Source organism: Pelodiscus sinensis, chromosome 10 (assembly GCF_052426305.1).
Source record: "Pelodiscus sinensis isolate ZL-2025 chromosome 10, ASM5242630v1, whole genome shotgun sequence".
In the NCBI taxonomy this organism is placed as follows: domain Eukaryota; kingdom Metazoa; phylum Chordata; order Testudines; family Trionychidae; genus Pelodiscus; species Pelodiscus sinensis.
The window spans coordinates 52,974,424-52,996,097 of record NC_143061.1 but is presented as its reverse complement, the minus strand read 5'-3'; the positions used below and the strand labels follow the sequence as shown (position 1 = coordinate 52,996,097).

The 21,674-nt window shown below is 54.8% G+C and overlaps 2 protein-coding genes across 10 annotated transcripts in view; one reads left to right on the top strand and one right to left on the bottom strand.

Annotated features, from left to right (window-relative positions):
* Positions 1-21,045, top strand: part of IGF2BP2 (insulin like growth factor 2 mRNA binding protein 2) — a 75,472-nt gene extending 54,427 nt beyond the window's left edge. For 3 of the 4 annotated variants that reach the window (XM_089780902.1, XM_089780903.1, XM_089780904.1), the window contains 4 exons: positions 1,075-1,149; positions 1,905-2,036; positions 3,266-3,379; positions 9,392-21,045. In XM_089780902.1, the coding sequence (XP_089637028.1) occupies positions 1,075-1,149; positions 1,905-2,036; positions 3,266-3,379; positions 9,392-9,805 (735 nt within the window). In that variant the 3' untranslated portion in view covers positions 9,806-21,045. Of the gene's footprint in view, positions 1-1,074; positions 1,150-1,904; positions 2,037-3,265; positions 3,380-5,861; positions 7,539-9,391 lie in introns of those variants that run through there. The other variant, XM_075937340.2, reaches the window with a different exon arrangement.
* Positions 9,749-21,674, bottom strand: part of SENP2 (SUMO specific peptidase 2) — a 38,730-nt gene continuing 26,804 nt past the window's right edge. For all 6 annotated transcript variants that reach the window (XM_075937344.2, XM_075937345.2, XM_075937343.2 and 3 more), the window contains 8 exons: positions 18,989-19,046; positions 16,431-16,589; positions 14,753-14,884; positions 14,110-14,313; positions 13,901-13,980; positions 12,864-12,948; positions 11,260-11,355; positions 9,749-10,391 (listed from right to left, as the gene is read on the bottom strand). In XM_075937344.2, the coding sequence (XP_075793459.2) occupies positions 10,329-10,391; positions 11,260-11,355; positions 12,864-12,948; positions 13,901-13,980; positions 14,110-14,313; positions 14,753-14,884; positions 16,431-16,589; positions 18,989-19,046 (877 nt within the window). In that variant the 3' untranslated portion in view covers positions 9,749-10,328. The remainder of the gene's footprint in view (positions 10,392-11,259; positions 11,356-12,863; positions 12,949-13,900; positions 13,981-14,109; positions 14,314-14,752; positions 14,885-16,430; positions 16,590-18,988; positions 19,047-21,674) is intronic.

Here is a 21,674-nt window from a genome sequence, read left to right as displayed (position 1 = left end):
GTGCTGGGGGCGGGGCATGCAGCCCACCCCGTCCGTTCTCCCTGCCTGCTGCCTCTCTGCACTGCATGGAGCCCAGCCCTTCCCACGCCCCAACTCCCTGTCCCCAGGTCACCACCCAAACCCTCTGTACCCCCCTCCCGACCCTGCACCCCCTCCTATGCCCCTCCCCCAGGCCAGAATCCTCTCCTGCACCCAGACCCTGCTCCTGGACCCTGCCCCCAAACTCCTGCGCCAGGTCACCCCCCCCTTCACCCACACGCCCTCTCAGACCCGCATCCCCAGCTCCCTGCATCCAGCCCCGGCACCCCCTCCATAGAAGAGTGAGGGCCTTGACCACGTATCAAAATCTGTGTGTGACACCCCCCGCCCCCCATCAAAAATTACTGCCCAGCCCTCATCTAGCGCAGTGTCCTGTCTGCCGCCAGCAGCCAATGCCAGGTGAACAGAGCCGGGAATCATCCAGGGATCCCTCCCCCGTCCCCCCTTCCCAGCCTCTGACACCCTCCCTACCCAGCCATCGCTGGACCTGTCTGCCGAGACAGCCAGCCAGGGAGAGCAGAAGAGGGAAGCCAAGGCCTGGGAGGTGCAGAACCGTATTTTCAACGTAAGGATGAGCTGATATTTTGAGGACCGAGCCCTGTTCTCTTTGCCATAACACCTGCCCGCTGTGCGAGGCGGTTACCGCGCGAGCTGCCCGGGGGAAAGGCGGGCGTGGGCGGATTGGCCGGGAAGGCAGAGCAGGGCTGTTCAGATTTTGGGGAGAGCGATTCCCTGCCTGAGACAGGCAGCCGGTCGTTTGCGGAGCCGGCCGGATGGGCCGTTCGGCACCCCCGAAATGGGCCACTGGAAAGGAGACAGGCGGTCTCCGGCCAGACTTGCCTTGGGGGCGATCCTGGTTCCCTGAGCCCTCGCCTGTGACGTGAGGCTGCCTGGAGAGGGGGCAGATACCACGCGACGCAGCCTGGGCGCCCTGCCGCCTGTCCAGGAGCTGTCCGGCGGCTGGGCAGAGCCGGGCGCCGGCGGGAGAGCGCCAGGCTCGTGGTGCTGCTAACCACTTACCTCTCTGGCTTGCAGATCGCGCCAGCCGAGGGGCCGGACGCCAGCGAGCGGATGGTCATCATCACTGGGCCCCCAGAAGCCCAGTTTAAGGTCAGTGGGGAGCGGGCGGGCAGGCTGCATGTGGGGACAGAGTGAGCCACCCAGGGGAGAGCAGAGGAGCGGGGCTGCATCCGATTTGAGCCAGGGGAGGGTGCTCGGCCCAGGCTCAGCCGGAGCTGAGCTCCACTTCAGCCTGCTGCCCCGGGCTGCCCCGCTGGGCCAGAGCAGTGAGCGCGGGTCCCCGAGAGGCTAACGTGCCCTCGTTACGCTTCAGTGTCAACACCGAGAGGCCAGCAGGAGGCAGGAAGGGCGACAGCTCAGAGCCGCGTTGTCCGCACAGGCAGAGCCTCCTGGTGAATTCTGCACCCACGGGGGCTGCGGCCCCAGGGGCCCAGTAATTCTGCAGGAAGCTGGGGGGGCGAAGGGCACCGCTCTGCTCCCGCTCTCCTTACCTGGGCCTGCCCCAGTCCTGCCTCAGGACCCCGGTGTCCGTCCGACCTGGCCGTGTCGGCTTTCGGGCGTGCAGGGCCCTGGCGCACGAGGGGCTGTGTGGGGGCCCAGTGGCGGGGAGCGTCCCAGCAGGCTCAGTGCCCGGGCGCTGAGAGCGTTTGAAATGTGGCTCGCTGGGAGCTGCTGCTTGCACCTCAGCCCTGGGCCTGGGCCTTGCCTCCCAGGCCGGGGGCTTCGCCCGTCGGCCGCTCTCCCCTGCCCCGCGGCAGACAGACGGGCGCCCGCGCCATTGGGAAAGGACCCAGGGCACAGAGCTGGGCGCTGCTGGGCGCTCACCACGGCGCTTCCTCCCCCAGGCCCAGGGCCGGATATTTGGCAAACTGAAGGAGGAGAACTTCTTCAGCCCCAAAGAAGAGGTGAAGCTTGAAGCCCACATCAAGGTGCCTTCCTCTGCAGCCGGCCGCGTGATCGGCAAAGGTGGCAAAACGGTACGGCAGCCTGCGGCGGGCGGGGCAGCGTGGCACTCGTGTGCTGGAAGCACACACGGAAAACAGCGCGGGACACCCTCCTCCCCCACAAACACACCCCAACACAGCCCCCCACACACACACTTCTCAACACAACCACACACCTCCGCACACACCCCCACCCCTCACAAACCTCCCCACACACCAACACAACCACACACAGCCAACACACCCCAATACAGCCACACATACAACCCACACCCCCCAACACAACCATACCCCAATACAGCCACACACACAACCCACCCCCCCAACACAACCATACCCCGATACAGCCACACACACAACCCACCCCCCCACCCCCCCCAACACAGCCATACCCCAATACAGCCACGCACACAACCCACACCCCCCAACACAACCATACCCCAATACAGCCACGCACACAACCCACACCCCCCAACACAACCATACCCCAATACAGCCACACACACAACCCACCCCCCCAACACAACCACACCCCGATACAGCCACGCACACAACCCACACCCCCCAACACAACCATACCCCGATACAGCCACACACACAACCCACACCCCCCAACACAACCATACCCCAATACAGCCACACACACAACCCACCCCCCCAACACAACCACACCCCGATACAGCCACGCACACAACCCACACCCCAGCATAACCACACGCACCCTCCCCCACATCCCCGCACACACGCAGGAACCCAGCCAGCTGTGACCCTGCAGCAGAGCAGACCCGGCCTGCAGCCTGGCAGGAGGGGCTGTGTTCAGAGCTGGGATGGATTGGCATTGCCCCCGCTGGCACCAGGCCCCGATGCCTGGGCCAAAACTGTGCCCCCTGCCTCCTTCCCTACATGTGCTGGGCACCTGGCGGTACTAAGAGCCATTCACTGCCCACGCTTAGCGCCTGTGGGAGGCCTCGTTCCGTAGGGCCAGGGAACCAGCGTTGCTGGGCGCTGGGGGAGCCTGGCAGGCTGGGGGCCCGGCGGGCAGGGGGCTAGTGGAGCAGAGGAAGCTCAGCAAAGTGCAGAGACGTGAGAGAAGAGGGGGGAGATTCCTCTGGGCAGCTGGTTGGACTCTGCCAGGTGGGGGCGGGGGGGCCCCTGCTGCCTGTCCGGCTGCTGGCCGGGCTTTGAGGAAGACCCGGGAACGGCTGGGGGCGGGCGCGGTTCACCGTGCCCACGGACTGTTGCCACGACGCCTCTCGCCGCAGGTGAACGAACTGCAGAACTTAACGAGCGCAGAAGTCATCGTCCCCCGCGACCAAACGCCCGATGAGAACGAGGAAGTTGTGGTGAAAATCATCGGGCATTTCTTCGCCAGCCAGGTACGCGGTGGGCAGAGTTCTCGGCTTCGAGAGGGTTTTGGGGCAGGAGGGGGATCGGCCCGCCCCTCGCGGGGGGACCAGTCTGTATTGTCTCCCCACATCCTGGTGCTGGTACCGGGGGGCCTGGCTCCCCATCCGCACAGAACCCAGCACACGGCTGTTCTCCCGAGTGTCGCGTGGTTCCCTGGACGTGGGACCGGTTCTGTTCTGTAACACGGAAGCCGTTGGTTTGTGACTGTTCTTCGAGTGCTTTGCTCTGGTCCATCCAATGCCGGCGTGTGTGCTCGCCCCAGGCACCGGCGCCGGGAGAGTTCCCCTCGCAGTGCCTGTAGGGGAGCCGGCTCAGGCGCCCTAGAGGGACACGCCCATGCCTCGTTCTATAGGGTGCCTCCACCCCTCTCCCTGCCACGCTCAGTTCCTCCTTACCGCCAGGGATGGGGTGTGGACCCTGCCCCTGGGCGGTCGCTGCTGTAAATAGTTTCTCCTGTGAGCCAGTTTCCTGATCTTAGTGGTTAGTTAGCACAGGACCCCCGTGGGGACTGGGCCTCCGGCAGGCTGAGGCCAGGCCAGGGCACATCTCCTGGGCCCAAGAAGGGCAGCCCAGCATGTCGGCGCTGGTGGACACTCCTGTTTGGCTGGCAGACGCCTCAGGCGCCCTCTGCTCGCTCCCTGGTCCAGTCTCCATGTGAGGTCGACCGGCTCCGGCTGCTGCTGACGCCCGAGGCTTTGCAGGCACCCAGAGAGTCTTCTCCCAGGGGTTGCGGGACTGCGCCACGGGGGAAAAGCCACTCGTAGTACCGCCCCGGTCTCCACAGAAGCACCGTTCCCCTCCCGAGGAACTTCTCAGGCCTCGCCTCTGAAGCAAGAGCTGCCGAGTCTGCAGCCGGCCTGTTGCTGGTGGGGCCCGAGCCCACCAAGGGAGCAGATGGGGCTCCCTGGGGCTTTGGCACAGATGTTCAGAGCTGCACGCCCCCTCCCCCCCCCATGGACGGCACGAGGCTCGTCGGCTCTAACTCCCCACCGCACCTCCGTGAGCTGCCCCGGGCTGGCACCCTGCTCTGGCTGATCGGCACCGGTCCTGCAGCCGCTCCTGAGCCAGTCCCGTGGTGGCCAGCCCCCCTTCCCTAGGCGCTGGTCAGGGCACAGTCGAGCAGAGCGCAAGCCTCCTCAGCCGCGTTCCTCTCCGGGCTGCAGCGTGGTCATTGGCGCCCACCGCCAGCCCACGAGGACACTGCCTTGAGGAGTCAGTCATGCCCGCCCCCCCCCCCCCGCCGAACGGGCACGAGCCAGCGCCCCAAGAAAGGGCGCTTGCCCGTTTCTGGAACTGGGCTGGTCTGAGGTGCCTTCCTGACCTGCTTCCGCCGTTGTCCAGCAAGGAGGGCCGGAGGGGCCAGAGGCGCCCTGTCTAGCGCGGCGTGTGCGCCAGGCCGGGGGCACCTGAGCCGGCTCCCCTACGGGTGCTGCTGAGGAAAGAGCTGCCGGCACTGGTGCCAGTGGCAGGCGCACGCACCTCTGTTGAATGGGCCAAGCAACGCCCCTCGCGCACGCCAGCCACAGTAACTGGCCACTCAGCCGCCTCGCCCACCTCCGCCCTCATCCTGTGCCCCGGGGAGCCCCTGGGCACTGACCGCCAGGCCCCTCTCTGGGTCCCCCCGCTGACCCGTGCGCAAAGGGGTCAGAATTGCAGTCACCTGAGCCCTGCCCGGGCCTGGTGTTCGGGGGACATTGGCCTCAGTTGCCTCGCACCGGCCTAGGAGGTCGCTGCACCCAGACCTTTCTGCTTACCCAAAGTCTGCAGTGGATTCAAGGGACCAGCCCCTGAGGGGGATTCCTGGTGCCCCGTAGCTGGGGCCCTCAGGTGCCGACCCCTGGCCCAAAGAAAGCTTCCTCGGACGGCTCCGAAATCGTATCCTTAGTGACTCCTGTGGGGCCCCAGAGTAACCCCTAATGACAGCACCCTGCTCACTGCCTCAGCATGGAACGGCGGCTGGCGTGGCCAGTCAGAGCACCAGGAACGCTTGGGTGGCGGGGCTGGTAGCCCGGGTCGACTCTCCCAGCGCTGCCTCGTCTCGGCACGGTCCCCCCTCCTGACTAGCTGCCTGGCCTCTCAGGGCCTCGCTGCCGCCTTCGGTTGTCAGCGGCCGGTGGCTGGACCCACAAGCTGGCCGCCTGCAGGGCTGTCGGTCTGGGGTTATGACAGGGGCAGGTCCAATCCTGGGCTGACGGGCTTGGGTGCTGTGGGCGTGGCCATGCCAGGGGTCGTGCCGGCGGGCGGGTGGTGGTCGCAGCACGGGCGTGTTGGCGCCATGGGTCAGCCCCAGCCAGCACTGAGGGCCCGTGGAGGCCCTGCGCCCTGGTAGCTTGCACGTTGGCTCCAACATGGCGCCAGGCCTGGCTCTGTCCTGCTCTGGGAGCTGCAGGCGGGGCGGGGGCTGCCTCGGGCTGGCCCTGCAGCGCTGTCTCTCTCTCGCTTTGCCTGCAGACTGCACAGCGCAAGATCAGGGAAATCGTACAGCAGGTGAAGCGGCAGGAGCAGAAACACGCTCAGGGAGCCCCCTCCCTCCCGCGCAGCAAGTGAGGCGCCCGCGCCAGCCCGCAGCCACCGACGAATGTAGCCCTTCCAACGCCTGCCAGGCCGCCAGCGTGGGGCGCCAACCAAAGACCTTCCTGAGGCAGAACGCTCTGCCCGGGGCTGGGCAGGGGAGGGCTCCACCCCACTCACGCTGCCGTCGCCCCGCCGCAGGGGCCCTGCCGACTGACTCTTCCCAGCCACAACCTCCACGTTCCCCTCTCTACTAGCGCGACGTGATCCCTTTAGTTGGACTAACATAGGCGGAGACGGGGCAGGCAGCCCCCCGGCAGCGCCCGCTCCCCGTGCCTGGGGCCACGCGGTAGCTGGGGGGAGTTTTTTGTTTTACAGTGCATGACGTGGCATTCGCACCGTTGACGATACTTTAGACCGAATAGCGCTGTAACCAAACTAACCCACTTTTCATTTTGTAAAAGGTTAAGTTGTTTTTTTTTTTTATTTACTTGTTTTTTGGAGCTTGTGGTTCTCCGACAAAGCAGGCCGCCGTAGCCCGCTCAGGGCAGAACCCTGGGGAGACCTAACCTACAGTAGACCGAAGGGACTGTCAGCAGCACGATCGAAAGGGTAAAAGTGGCGGGTTCTGTAAAGGCTTTAGGAAGAGCAGCGTTGGGATTGTCTGTGCCAACACAAGGGATACCGTCTCTGAGAAGAGGAATCTTTCTCTCGAGCTCTGTCTAGCTCGCCTCCCCCTTTCTCTGCGCTTCACAGATGCCACACTGGTTTTTGCATCCTCTCCCGGTCCCTCCCTCGCACGCGCTCTCTGTCTGTCTCCACCGTCCCATCCGCTGTGCTCTATATAACACACCACCGACCGCAAACGCAAGGAACACCCAGCCACAACTTCCACCTGGGTTCTCGCCCAACCCAGCCACCACGGTACCTGTCTGAGCATTTTGCAAAGAAAGAAAGAAGCAGGAGAAGCCTTGGTGCCCCCAGCCATGCAGCTGGGTCAGCCCCTGGGGGCAAGACGACACTGCAGTGGGGCTGGGGGGGTGGGGAGTCTTTCTTTCTTTTAACGGGGGGAGGGGAGACAACTACCGTACACGATGTTGTTGGCTCAGGGCATGAAAATGGCAATTTTATTTTTCTTTTTGAAGAAGGGGGGGGAGGGAAAACACAAAAAAAAACTACCTCAGGTGTTTTCGTACCTCAGCACCTTGCCCTCGTGTTTCCCTTTTAGAGATTTTGTATGCCTTGTAAAACTGATAGTTGGAGCATTTTTTTATTTTTTTAATAAAAATGAGTTGGAAAAAAATCGAGACCAAGTCAGCTGCCCGGGCAGGAGCCAGCGCCGCCCTGCGTGTGCGGCGAGGGCGACTCGCTTCTCGTTCTGCGAGCCGAGAGCCTTTCCTTGGGAGACACCTTGAAGCTGCCACCCCGCCCAGCGCCAGAAAGGCTCGAAGAACCACCCCGGGGTTTTGCTAGTGCACACGCCAGGAGTTTTCTGTGCTAAAGGACGCCCATGGACTGGTTGCTGTGAACATACCATTGTACCAACAGACTGCAACGCCAGTTTCCTCTACTGCAAACAGTGTTCTGTGAAAAAAGAAATATATCCAGCTAACACGAGCCTGCCCGTGGTATTCCTTTTCATTTCCCGCCCCCGCCTGGGTGGGCAATACAGGGGCCAAGTCGCGCCCCCCAGGTCCTCCGCACCCCCCCCCGTGCCCTGCCCTGGCAGAGGAACCTTGGCAACATGGGAGGGGAGGGAGCGGTCTCAGAGGGGGAGAAAGCAGCCACTCCCGCAAAGTTGCTAGACCAGCCAGGCGGCTCCAAATGACAGGAATGGCCCTGGGGCCAGACTTGTGCCGGCTCTCACCCCACCTTCCGAGCCAGCTGCTCTGCAGCCCCAGCCCCATGCAAATCCTGCCAGGACAGAGCAGCGCCTGGCCCCTACCTCGCTGCAGGCCTTACAGCCTGGCACAGGACATGATGCGCCACTCCCCAGCTGGGCCTTAGGGAGGCCACTGAGCCCTCCCCAGACCCCAGTGTGCTGCAGCTGCTAGGCAGGGCCCTAGGCTGCCTGGCTCATCACCGTGGCCCCTGCGGGGGCTGGGGGAGCTGCTGGTTAGCATGGGTCGCTCTGGCCAAGCAAAACAAGTTGCTCATGTAAAATCAGGCTCTGGGCGGGTTGGAGTCGGCCAGGCGCTGTTGCAAGCCGGGATCGCCAGCAGCCTGCACCGTCACTGCTGGGGGCACCTGGCCTGTCACCCACCAAGTCCAGCCCTTGGAGAGTCCGGTGCATGTGTGGGAGCAGGCCACCACATTGGGGGGAAAGGCCTAGGGTGTCCCTATTAAAATGGGGATGTGATCCAGTGTGGGCCCCACCCCATTTGGGAACAGCTGTGCTAAAGGGTGAGGCTGGCACTTAGCCGGGGCAGCTGCCCTGCAGCTCAGGCCCATTCTGATGCCATCTCTCTCTCACACCCCCACCCCTCCCTGGGCTGCCCAGAGCACACAGGCCCCCACATGCATGCACTGGGGTTTAAAACACCTGCAGCTGCTTTATGGGCTCATCCCAGCTGGCTTGAGACCACGGTGGTGCTGCTGAGCAAGATGGGGCTGCTGCTCGCCAGCCCGAGAGAGGTTCCTGCCACAGGCTGGCAGGGCAAGGGGGTAGACCTGTAGCTCTCCCCCAGCAGGTGGCAGGGTGCAGTGCTAGTGGAGGTAGCCCTGCCCACCCTGGCTTTGGGGGTGGAGCAGGATCTTACTTGTGTTGTGCAGTTCACATTGCTGGGAGGGGCCCTAGGAAAGCCCAGCTGAGGTGTGGGGGGACCCTGGAGCTCCTGCGTGGGCTGTGAAAAAAGACCACCCCCCCCCTTTGGCTGCTAGTACTACTCCCCTCCCACTATGCATCAGAGCTGGCACAAGGCAGCAGGCCCCAGGGTGAAAACTAACTAGCTCCACTGGCAGCGATTTAGGGTGGCACTTCTGCCTCCCTGCTCTGGGCTGTAATTGGTTCTACAATTACCATTTCAAAATGAGAGCAGGTGTCATCATTTCCTACGCAGCCACATGCCCACACCCAGCCATGCAACACCAGCCCCCTGCCACCACCACTACTGCCCTGTATCATTTATTTTAGACCCTAGGGACTGCTACTGCAACTCCTACCTTGAACCCCAGCACCAACTTAGGAGCAAACGACTGGGTGGGCCAGGATCCCAATAACAAAATTAAGGGCCTGCTAACCCTGGCCTGCATGGGGGTGATCTGGGGAGAAGTGTGTTGAGCTCTGAGCACTCCCCGCAGGCCCTGGTCTGCACACGGCTGTAGTGCCATTTGAAAACAGGACAGAGGATTCCCAGGAAGCCCATGAGCCAGATGATGCGAGTGCAGGGGCTGGGTAGAGTTCACCTTCCCTGATAACCCTGCCTGAACAGAGATCACTGCCAGGCAAGGAGCGCGCTTTCCTCCTGCAGGAACATCCACCTTCCACGGCGCACGTCATGGCCGCCTACATAAGCTGCCTGTGCAAAGAGGCTTGGGGGAAGAGTGACGGGACTGTCGGAAGACCAAGGTTCCACCCAGGCTGCATTGGGCTGCGAGGGGGGCTGCCGAGGGACCGGAAAGCAGCCAAAGAGGAAGGCAGGCCGTGTGGACAACCACGTCACAGCCGCGACTGCGCGCTCACTATCCCCCGGGAAATAAAGGCAGGCTTGTGTCCCGCTACACACGGGGAACTCAGGCACAAAGCACACGATGCACCCAAGGTACCAGCAGCAGTTCGAGTGAGCTGGTTCTCCTCCCGCAGGCTAGTCCAGAGCCGAGCCCGGGCGTACGTTACAGCACACTTCCATTTTAATAAAGAAAATAAATACATTCACACCTCCTGAAACAAACAGCCCCGGCCACGGGCTTCGCCATGGATTTGTTACAAATCAAAACGTTAAGTGCCTCATTCCTAGGGGCTCTCCAAAGCCGGGTTTAGGAATCAAGGGGAGGCTTCTAAAGCCCAGCAGCAGAACAGGCCCCTCTGGCCCCAGTCGCTAAACACACGGGGCCTGGGAAGCAGACCTGAGATGCGCCAGCCAGAGTGCGCTGCAGTTCCACTGGCAGCAGTGACGCACGAGAAGTTGCCAGTCCGAAGCGGCGCCATTCGTTGGGACTTGGGGATGAACCACCCACTCCAGGCCCTCCGGCGTCTCAGCTCCGGGTGAGAGCTTTGTGGGGCGGCTAGGACGTGTTGGCATGTCCCACACAAATGTCATTCAACAACTGACAGTCCGCTCCGAGGACACGAAGCCGTTAGCTCAGGTGCCTTAGACATAAGGCATTGAAACAAATTAGTGAAGCCAAGGGCTAATCGCCACTTTGAGGTGGCTCACAGTATCACTGGGCCAGCGTCTCCCTCCAGGGTCACAGCAGCCTTTGATGGAGTATCTCCCAGACCATCTTTCTGCGGAAGTGAGGCATGTGGTGCTAAAAGAAAAAACACTCTCCGTTAAACACAGCCAGCGCGAAAGAGATCACTAAGCATTCGTCCACATTCTGCAGGCAAGACCGAATCACGACCCTACCAGGCAGCATCCCCGTAGCTCCCATGCAATGGCTTTCTACCGCAGCTTTCCCCTCCCAAGGGGCAGAAAATGCTGACCAGAATGGAAACACACTAATGTTGTGTCTGAGAATGAGCGTGTCCTTTACAAGAAGCCCAGTGCAACTGAAAACAGCTTCTGCACAGGTTAAAATATTGATAATCTGGAAAGGAGCCTTGAAGATGCCATTGTTCAGGTCAAGTGACGACTACGAACCCGTCAACCTCTGGAACTCCCTGCCAGAGGATGTTGTGAAAAGCAGGGTTCCAAAAAAAGTGCTAGATAGATTCATGGAGATTAAGTCCATTAATGGCCGTTAACCAGAATGGGCAGGAATGGTGTCCCTTGCCTCTATCAGCAGCTGGAAATCAGTAACACGAGAAGAATCACTTGATTCCCTGTTCTGTGCACTCCCTCCGGGGACACCTGGCATTGGCCACTGTGGGCAGACAGGATACTGGGCTGGACAGACTTTGGTCTGACCCAGTCTGGCTGTTCTTATGAGCTCCAGCTCCCTCCTCCCAAGGACTGAGACATGCTGCCTGGTAAATGGACATAAGCAAAGGCAGGGAATGCAACTCCCAGGGCTGAAGGGCCCACTTATCAGGGCTACAGCAACCCCTGGAGGCCCTAGCCCAGATCAGGGCCCATGGGGTAAGTGGGCGTAACTAGCGAGATGAGCCTAGGGCGTAACTAGTGGAGTCAGGTGGGAGGGAAACGCACCGACAGGTCTGTTTCAGAGCGTCTCTCACCTGAGTGAAGGTGATGGGTTTGTCTCTGGAGATGTAGTCTGCATATTTACAGGTAAACATCCCACAGTCACTGCCATTCAGCTGCTGTGGGATTTCCTGCGAAGAAGCAGTGGGAAAAAGTTGCATGTTAGTCCCTTCACCTTCCTTGAAAGCTGCCATCCTTGTGAGATACACAGTGCAGTGCATGGTCTTTCCTACTGGGCAGCAGCATTCTAATGAGCTGCTTGTGCTGGTCCTCCATGCCAGGAAATCCACTTTACCACCCCAACCACGTAATTCCAGCTGCCCCAGGTGCCATTTCTGGTCCTGCAGCTGTCAAGTCTTTAGAGCACACCCTTTCCAGGCCCCGGTCATGGCTCCCCCCAACGCCTTCACTCAGCGCACAATCAACCTGTGGAACTCCTTGCCAGAGGATGTGGCTGTTGGCCTGGGGCTGCTGCACCGTTTTACCCCACAACTCTTTTGTGGGAGTCCTGCTGAGCTATTAAGTATTCAGACATCTTTGCCTTCCTAGAGCACCTGGCTTTAACAGGGTTCAGAAAAGAACTAGATAAATTCATGGAGGTTAGGTCCATCAATGACTACTAGCAGGGCTCGACAAATCTGCTTATCTACTCACCTGTGGCGAGTAGATTTCAGCCGGTCGCCCCGTTCACTGGAGGTTCGCGCATGCGCAGTGCGGGGCTGGCGAATGGTTTTTGCCGCAGTTTGTTGAGCCCTGACTATTAGCCAGGATGGGTAGAGATGGGGTCCCTGGCCGCTGTTTGTCAGAGGTTGGGAATGACTGATGGGAGGGATCACTTGATGGTTCCCTGTTCTGTTCACTCCCTCTGGGGCACCTAGCATGGGCCACTGTGGGCAGACAGGACACCGGGCTAGACGGACCGTTGGTCTGACTCAGCCTGGCCGTTCTTATATTCTTGTATGAATTCCCACCCCGAGAACAAAGCTACAAGAGCGATTCATCTGCAGCTGGAGTTCACAGCTCCACAGGCCTCCTCAGTGCCGCTCTGAACACAAAGCCCTGGAAAGCTTGGAGAACTGGGGCAGAGCAATGCGAGCTCACACGTGTGCTACCAGAGACTACGCCCCTGCGCCCCCCTCCCCACTGCCTCCAAACCCAACCGAGCGCTGGACGGTCACAGCAGACAGCCAGTCGCAGAACACAACAGACCAGACATTTATTGTAGAAGACCCGGGACAAGAGCGATAATTTGAAGCAGTCTTTGTAGCAGGAAAGAGGTATCTCAAGCAGCATGTAACAGAAGCGATTTAGCACCCAAAAATCGATGTATTAAAACCAGCTGAATGAGACATCACCAGCTATTGACCAAAGGAAAAAAGCCAAGTAGCTGTTCCCAGGACTCCTGTCCACTCCAGATTGCCAGCATTTTTCCAGAGCCACACAGGGTCAGAAGAGCAGCAGGTGGGACAAGGCCAATCAAATAAGACACTGCTAGAGAGAGTCCACGGTTTCCACAATACATCCTGGGCATTGGAGAAAGCCCACGAACACCCCTCCAAAACTTAGAATGGGTTCTCTGGAACGTATCTGTGCTCCTAGGTGGCAGCACACGGACGGAATACAAACACTATTCACATACGTGTGCTTTCATGCTGTAAAGTGTCCACTCCAAAGGATCGAGATCTAGGTTCCTCTTGGTTTTGCTTTCTTCTTGCAGATATTGGCTGTTCAACACAAAACAAAAAAAGAGGCATCAGACATTTCTAATCAAAAGTCTGCATGTTTTAGGCCAACAGTCTGTAAAGCTGCATAACAAGGTCTTTGCTAATTATGCACCAGTGACCCAAAGAACCAGGAAGGAGAATTACAGGATAGAATCACACTATGTAAAAGGCAAACCCACAAGTAACGTGACTAGTTCCTAGGTAAATTACTTTCGAGATTTTTGGATCACAAGTTACAGACATCACAGGAACTCCGTTTTACTGCACTGGGGTCTCATATGGAGGTACTGCCAGGAAAAGTGAGGTGCACGAGAGATTGGTAGTGATTCACCCTTACCTCAGAAATCCATCTCCAGCAGAGTTGGGGGGGGGAGGAGATGTACAGGGTGACTATTTAACACAACGTTAACCAGCAAGTACGGGTGTTACACAAGAGTCCGTGCCAAACAAACACTCACCCAACATACTGAAAGAAAAATTACTAGTTACACAAAAATTAACTCCAAAGTCCCAATAGAGCTTGCGAGAGGATTATGCTTGGTGAGTTACTTAAGACTGGCAAAAAAACAGCAGAAGAACTAGAACACAGAAGTGAGTGTCTCTCGGGTAAGAGGATGAAATCTCTCTTAGGAAGGGTTCTTGGTCCTATGAAGAGGGTGGAGGTTATGTGCTTAGAGAAGAATGGACTTTATCATCTTTCTATTGGCAGAAGAGCTTTAACAAGTCCCTCAACGATGGCTCATTTGTAAAACTCGAATGTCCCAGGGAGGACAGAATAGAATTAGCAGCTGGATGATGTTACAATTCGCACATTACTGGCCGTGACCAGACAGGGAAGAGATTCTCGTCCCTTAGGGGCAAGTTGTGTTACACAAATCACATTTTCCAGCGAGTATGGTATGCATTGTGAGGATGTGAAATGCAATTAGGTACCCATTAAGCATCTACTTACAGCAACATCTCACAGATACTGTGGCCTCTCTGTCCCATCGAGTCAAAGTATCTGATGGTCTTTCTTCTGACATCTATTACCTGTGATTGGAAGACAGACATGAACGCGACCGATGTAGCCAAAGACTCCGTGCTGCCTACAGAGCAAGAACTAAAGCTTTTTCAGGGCGCTCTTTCCCTTCCCATTCCAAGGAGGGGCCAGTGACTCACCACTAATCCCCAGTGTACCCTCAGGTGAATAGGCACAAAGATGAGGTCTTGCTTGAAGAGATCCACACCTTTGGTCCATCTTTTCACTGCCTGGTAACCCCCGGAAGTTAATTTGGGGTAGAAGAAAGTACTGAAAGCATGGAGTGCTGGAAATCCCTGCTGCTTATTTCTCTCCACCAGAAGATTCATGTAGAAATTGATGACCTAGACAACAGAGAGAGTAGAGTTCAGAGAATGGAGGGGCCATTCATATCTGCCTGCTAAAGTTAAGCCTTGTATGCTGAATTCTTCAGAACTTACAATCTGAAGAGACAACACCGTCTTCATCTCAAGTTAGACTCCTGAACTAACTTCCTTCCTGCAAGTCCGTGGGAAACACACTTATTTCACCCACGCCCTAAAGTAAATCTGATCTTAAGTTAGTGGCGAACTCCTGAAAGCAGCATAATAGAGGGATGGAGACACTTTCGGGAGTATTGCTCCTCTTAAAGGCCCAGCTTTCAGAACCCTACAGCTATTCCTATAGGAACCGAGGTGTGGATCAGAAAATTAGAACCCATCAACAGCTAAGAGTCAGAGGACATTGGGGCGCATTTTAGCACATGCACGTGGAACACACACATTCCTATTGGATGAATTTTACCTCGTCATTGAGCCAGTGATGGTTCCTGAGAGTCTGGAGGTCCCCACGAGTAACCTTTAATTTAAAGGCGCTGCTCAGGATCTCATCCTCCTGGCCATAGCCTAATGCGTTTGTGATTTCTCTCTCCATCTCCTGCAATGAGCAATTCCACGACGTGACTAGCGAGCAAGTTCTGAACTCGGGAGCACATGGGGCATGCCAACGGGGGGCTCACGCGGACGCAGAAAAGGGATGCAAGTGGAGGCGTAAGCCTACTAAAGGAGGAACAGTTTGGCCACACAGTGACACTGGGGGTCCAGGAGATCACTGTTCGTTTCAGAACAGAGGACGGTTAGCTTTGGTAGCGTCTTCTGTTGAGTTTGTCCATGCCGGCGCTCCACACAGATGCCTGCCGTGCTAGTAACATGGATGGTTACATTTCTAAGCTATTTTAAATGGTGCTTCAGTCATTTTGATTTACCAGCTCAGAACCACGGAGATGTTTATACTGGCTCTGGTTTGGAAGTTCAGTCATTTTCTTGAGGACTGAAAGGAATTATGGGAGTCTACTGAATTCTATCAAGCCTCTTACACACTAACACCAGCACTGCAAGTGATTGAGTCCATCAATGCCGATCAGTCAGAAAAGGGACATCATGCAGAAACCGAAAAACAAAACGCGCACGTCAGCAGAGCTGAAAACAAGACAGCAAAAAGGTAGCGTTTCGGCGAAGCCGCCTGTCTCATGCAATACTGGGGCCATGTGATCGTTAGAGGTCAACCCACCACCGCTTTGTTTAACTGGAACTGGCCTGATAGCAGGGCCCCTCAGCTCAAAACTCAGTTCTCCCCTTTCGTTTACTCGAGTCCAGATTTGGGGACGTATCTGAGAGGGAGTACCAGGGAATATTAGTTTAGGGATGGGCTGCCATATTAGTGGGTAGGCTGCAGGAGGGACCCTCCTTTACCTTAGTGGGCCACAGCTGATTGCGGGGTTCCAGCTCTGGGGAAGGAGGGAGGGACAGCAACAGTGTGAATAAAGCGATTCAAGTGCTCTGAAAGTGCTGGGAGAGAGGTGGGGCTCCGGTGCCCCAGTGTACGAGAGGCACGTGGGGAAGGGGGGCAGCCAGGGGTGTCCAGGGGCATCAGGCAAAGCCCCAGGTTGCCCCTCCCCCCGCTGTTCTAGTGGTTGTATTGGCAGCCATGTCGACAGTCAGGAGGTATTTTGTGTTTGATCATACACGCTGTTAGAGCCATCACAGGTAATGTTCAATCTCACTCTAGCAGGAGAGAGATTTTGATCTGTTTAAAAACAAAGTGCTTCTGATTGAGCTGAGCTGACGAATAAGGGAAACACTCTTATTTCTGGTATTGGAGCATCTACCAAGGTACACACAGAACGCAATCAGGCAGTTCAGAAAGGCTTGAGCAAAAGCATTCGTGTGTTGTGCTGCTGGCTCCCTGCAAACCAGTGGTTAGCAGAATGGCCCGATTCCAAGTAACTGGAAGGTCTGACTAGCAGGCAAGAGCAGCCAAACTCCATGTTAGAAGGGGCACCTAGGCGCCCCAATCCCCTGGACCACGGTTAGTACATTATCTGGCAGCAGATGGGCACACGCAAAGAACGTGTAATAAAGCCCCAATTATTCCATCCCATTCAGGTCTCCTCTCCCAACCCGGACACCAAAACCAACAATACCTCGGTGAGTTCAGGAAGGCGCTCTGAGCTCTTCTGTGGGCCTGGGCACGTCTGCTCTTTCACCACTAGTGCAGCTGGCCTTCTGGCTACAGCAGAGCTCCTGCTGCCCAGGCATAACCGAACTGACACCTCTTTTGACAGGTCAGCCTCCAGCCATCTCTGTTACACAAACAGAAGCTCAACAGCACGGAAACAGGAAATTGTGATTTGTTGCCGTGTGTACTAGGACAGTTTTATTCAAATTCCAAGTGGAAACACCCAAACACTCTCCACCATCAGATTACACTAGGCCCGGAAGGCTGGGTTATGGTATGCCACTCCAGCTACGTAAAATGTGTCGCTGGAGCCAGCTTACTTTACACATAGCTTGGCACCGCCTCCCCAATGGGAGGCCGAGAGGAGCAAATGTTAAGATTTAGCTGCAATGGGCTAGTAATGCTAAGTGAGAGGAAAGTGTTTCGGGACATTCGCCAGAGTCAAAATGACCATCAAAGTAATGTAGGCAGGACCTCGATAGGTACCTGAGGCAGAACTAAGTATCCATCCCTGACAGGCATTTGTATAACAGTCTTAAAAACCTCCATTGATGGACACTGCCCATCACTTCTGGATACATTTGTTCTGGTGCTTAAACCCTTCAAGTTTGCAAGTTTTCCTAATGTCCAACATAAATTGCAGCAAGCGAAATGTAAGACAATTACTTCTTGTCTTGCCCTCAGTCAATAAAGAGAACAGTTTATCATCCTCCTCTTTTAACACTCTTCTACACCAGCAACGGGCAACCTAGGCTAGCGATTGGGCCGCATGAGTGGCCCTCCATGTCAGAGGGCTGCAAGATTGTCATAAGCAAGACAGTCTCCCGGGTCAGGGTAGTTTTGCTCACTGCGCTTGTGCACCTAGAATGCACGGAGGGTGCCGAGTGTACCGTAGCAGGGCTGTTATGGGATGCAGAGGGAGCACATGGCTCAGAGTCAGCGTGCACCTCCCCTCACATGCCCTTGTTCACTTTAGAAATACCGGTAGGAAAAACATTTGCAGATAGAAACCAGCAGAACCTGGCAACGGTAAACAAAACGCCTAGCTGGGGCACACATGGCCTTTGGTCTGCAGATTGTCACCCCTGCTCGACCTACTTGAAAAACATGTCCCTGGTGAGGTTATCCCTCCTCCCAATTTTTCAAATCGATCCTCATCAGTCCTGCTTTCTAGGCCTTTAATCATTTCCATTTCCCAAAGTGTGGTGCCAGAACTGGACACTGTACTCTGACTGAGGAGCTATCAATGCTGAGTACAGCAAAATTACTTACAGCATTCCTTCTAATCTCTCTCAGAATGACTGGGTGTTTTCTTGCAAGAGTATTATGTAGTGACTTAATTTGTGAGCAAGAACCCTGTTCTTCCTAGGCAGTTCTTTTCCAGTTGGTATTTGTGCAGCTGATTTTCCATCTTGCGCCCAGTACTGTGCATTTGTCCTAACTCAATTTCATCCTATTTACTTCAGACCATTTTGAATTCTAATCCCGTCCTTCAAAGCACTTCCAAGTCCTCCCAGCTTAGTACCGTCTGCAAATTTTGTAAGTGCAGTCTCTGCCGTTATCCAAATCATTGAGATATTGAACAGAACTAAATCCAGGGACAGATCCCTGCAAGACTCCACTCGCTATGTACTTTCAGCTTGACAATGAACCACTGATTACTACTCCGAGCAACTTTCTATCCAGCTGTGCTACCACCCTTAGTACATTTTTTTAGGCTGTATTTCTCCAATTTGAGAAGATCATACAAGACTATTAAAAGCCTACCGAGGTAGAGAGCTATAGCAGTTTGTTTTTGGGAGGTTCTCTGCCCTTAAAGGGTTACGTGGTTGGGTTTGATTTTTTGTTTTTTTTAAAAAGCCCGAGTATCCCACACGGGCTGGATACATGATAATAAAGACAGTTTTAGCCTATTTAAAAAACAGATTTTAGACACATCCTCCGACCCATGCAGCAAGCAAAATACCGGTAAATATAAAACAACTGTATGCAGAACAGAATGGTGGTGTATTTCTAGTCTAGGAAATCCGAATTAAAATTAATTTAAAATGCAGCAATCCTGAAAGAATCTTAGTAGCTAGAAAAAAAAAAAAGTTTCCCTGGTTTACAAACTGGGAACTTAACTGTGGCTCTAAGCTTAATTTTGGAGACACGAATCAGGAAAGAAATGCATGAACAGCAAGATCTAGCTGAGAAAGGACTAATGATGTAATAAGCGTATCCTATAGTGATGTGGATGAACCCCAATAAATGCTACATTTGAGGCGCCCCATCCGCTTCTGAAGAGCTCCCAAGAGGAGAAATTGAGCAGATTCAGCATACGGAGCAGAGCCCAATATCACAAGGGCTCTTCCACCATTGCTCTATGCTCTGTGTGTTAGGAAGACCACCCTGCCACACGCCACTGGGGAAAGCATGTTATTCAGGGATATGCTTAAGAAGGGAGGACACAGAGTTGAATGCAGTTTAGTTGTAGAATACCATCTTTCAAAAGAGGGAAAAAGCTAGAACTTTCAAACTTACCCCTTCATTTTTCTGCCCAATTGTCGGTTCGTGCGCGTTTTCTGCTGAAGTCTGCAATCTGAGAGAGAAAAACGGGCAGAGTTTCACAACAGGGATATTTACTTCGTAAGTAATATATCGTATAGTAAGTTACCTTTGGGGTGCCAGCGCTGGGAAACGCCTTCTGTGGGGATTGAATCTGACTAACGCGCAAGAACAAGAGTTTAACCTGCCCATTCTATAGCACCAATACTTTGAGGAGGTGCAGATGAGGAAAAAGGGACAAGGGAAGGAAAACGGGAAAGACCCACCCTAAGTAGAGGACTGAGGGCTAGTGCAGAAGCATAGCTAAAACAAGGATACAAGATAAAGCTTAACGTTAAGATATAATGCACAACAAACTGAAAAGTCTTTTGTAATAGAAATGAAAAGTTCCCCATGTAAACACAGTTCTAGTTTACCTGAAAGGTAGACATGCAGATATAGCTACAAGTCTGGAAACTGTCACTCCCCTAGGACAGAGTTAGGTCGACTGTAGCCGCACTGAAGATCCACCTAGGTTGATGGAAGAATTCTTCTGTCCACCTAGCACTGCCCCTTGGGGAGGAGAGTTTCCTACATGGACAGGAAACCCTCTTGGGTCAAAGGAGGCGGCATTTACAGTACACTAGTGCAGACCCGGCCTCAAGGCAGGTGGCTAGTAGAAGTTTAGGTGACTCTTCCAGGATTGCTAGGGGCGCTGCTATCCTCACTAGAAAGGCTCGCCCATGGAAACTACGCAGCATCTGAATGCAACATGCTACAGTGCAAGGAATTAGGCACTGGCAGGTTTTACTTCTATCACTACAGAAGGAAAGTGTTCTTCTATTTCTTCCTGAGTCAAGTCTCTTTTAAAAAGGAAGCCATACATAAGCTGAGACTCAGATGGGATCCTAAGCCCATTGTACGCTTGAAGACCAATTCAATCTATGTCTCAAGATCATGGATATCCAGGTTAGGTTTCCCAGAAGCTTTACTGAAGCAGAGCTTTGTACTTTCAGAGCACAAGGTATCCCGACAGAAGACTTCCTTCTAGTCAAACAGCCCCTGACATGCAGAGATTCTAAAGGCCAGAAGGGACCACCGTGATTCAGTCTAACTGCATCCAGTCCTGCTCATAGGAGGCCACAGAACCTCACCCACACATTCCAGCAATATGTCCACAGTCTCCCACTGAAGTCCTCAAATCATGATTTAAAGACTGTAGGTTACAGAGAAGCCACCATTTTACTCAAGCTGAGATAGAAGGTGAACCTGCACTCAAGGCAGCAAAATCCCCTGAAGGTCTCCATCAAACTGACCTGGGGGAAATTCCTTCCTGACTCCAGATCCAGCAATCAGTTCGGCCGGGAGACCCACGACCAGACAGCCAGGCAAGAGTCCCCTATAGTAATTCAGAGTCCTTCCCATCCCATGTTCCATCTCTGGCCACTGAAGAGCTGTGCTACCTGCCGTCACAAATGGGCCATATGCTAATCTCACTCCATCCCCTGCATAAGCTTATCAAGCTCAGCCGTGAAGCTACACCCCCCCCCCACCGCTCCACTTGAAAGACTGTTCCAGAACTTGACTCCTCTGACGGTCAGAAACTTGTGTCTAATATCAAGCTTAATCCTGCTGATGCTACAAGAACAAATGGATACAAACTGGCCCAGCATTGGTTCTTAACGTACATAACTCCTCTCACTCCCTGGTATTTATCCCTTTGGTGTATTTTAGAGAGCAATCCTATCTCCTCTCAGTTCTCTTTTGATTAGGTTAAACAAGCCAAGTTCCTTAAGTCTCCTCTAATAAGGTAAGTTCTGCATTCTTATCCGAGTAGCCCTTTTCTGCTCCTGTTCCCATCTGATTTGACTTTTTTTTTTTTTTTTAAACACGGGAGACCAAAGTTATATGCAGTATTCCAGATGTGGTCTTACCAATGCCTTGTATAATGGCAGTAACACCTCCTATCGCTGCTGGAAACATGAAACTGAAGGACTATGTCTGTGGTAGGTAACCTGGCTCTTAAATTACCTGTACCAGGTGACTGGAGGAGAGCCAATATGATTCCAGTTTTTTTTAAAAAGGCTCCAGAGGCAACCCTCAGCAATTACAGGCTGGGAAGACTAAATTCAGTACCAGGTAAACTCACTGAAACTATAGTAAAGAACAGAATGATCAGACACAGATTAACACGATGTGCCGGGGAAGAGTCAAAGTGGTTTTGTAAAGGGAAATCCTGCCTCTCCGGTTAATTAGAATTATTTGAGGGGCTCAAACACACGTGGAAGAGAGTAGTCCAATGTCTATATTGTATTCAGACTTTCAGGAGGACTTTGACAAGGTGCCCCACCAAAGACTCTTAAGCGAAGTAAGCGGTCAAAGGAAAAGAGGAAGAGCCTCTTATGGATCAGTAACTGGATAAGAGACAGGAAACAAAGGCAGGAATAAAGAGTTTTGAGAATGGAAAGAAGTAAATCACGGTGACCCCCGGGGATTAGTACTGGGACCAGCGCTGTTCCACGTATTCATAAGTAATCTGGAAAAAGGGGTAAATAGGTGGCAAAAATTGCCGACAAGTATCCGAGTAACTTTGTATAAACCCCAACACAGACTGCGAGAAGTTACAAAGGGATCCCACAAAACTGGGTGACTGGGCAACCAAGTGGCAGAAGAAATTCAATGG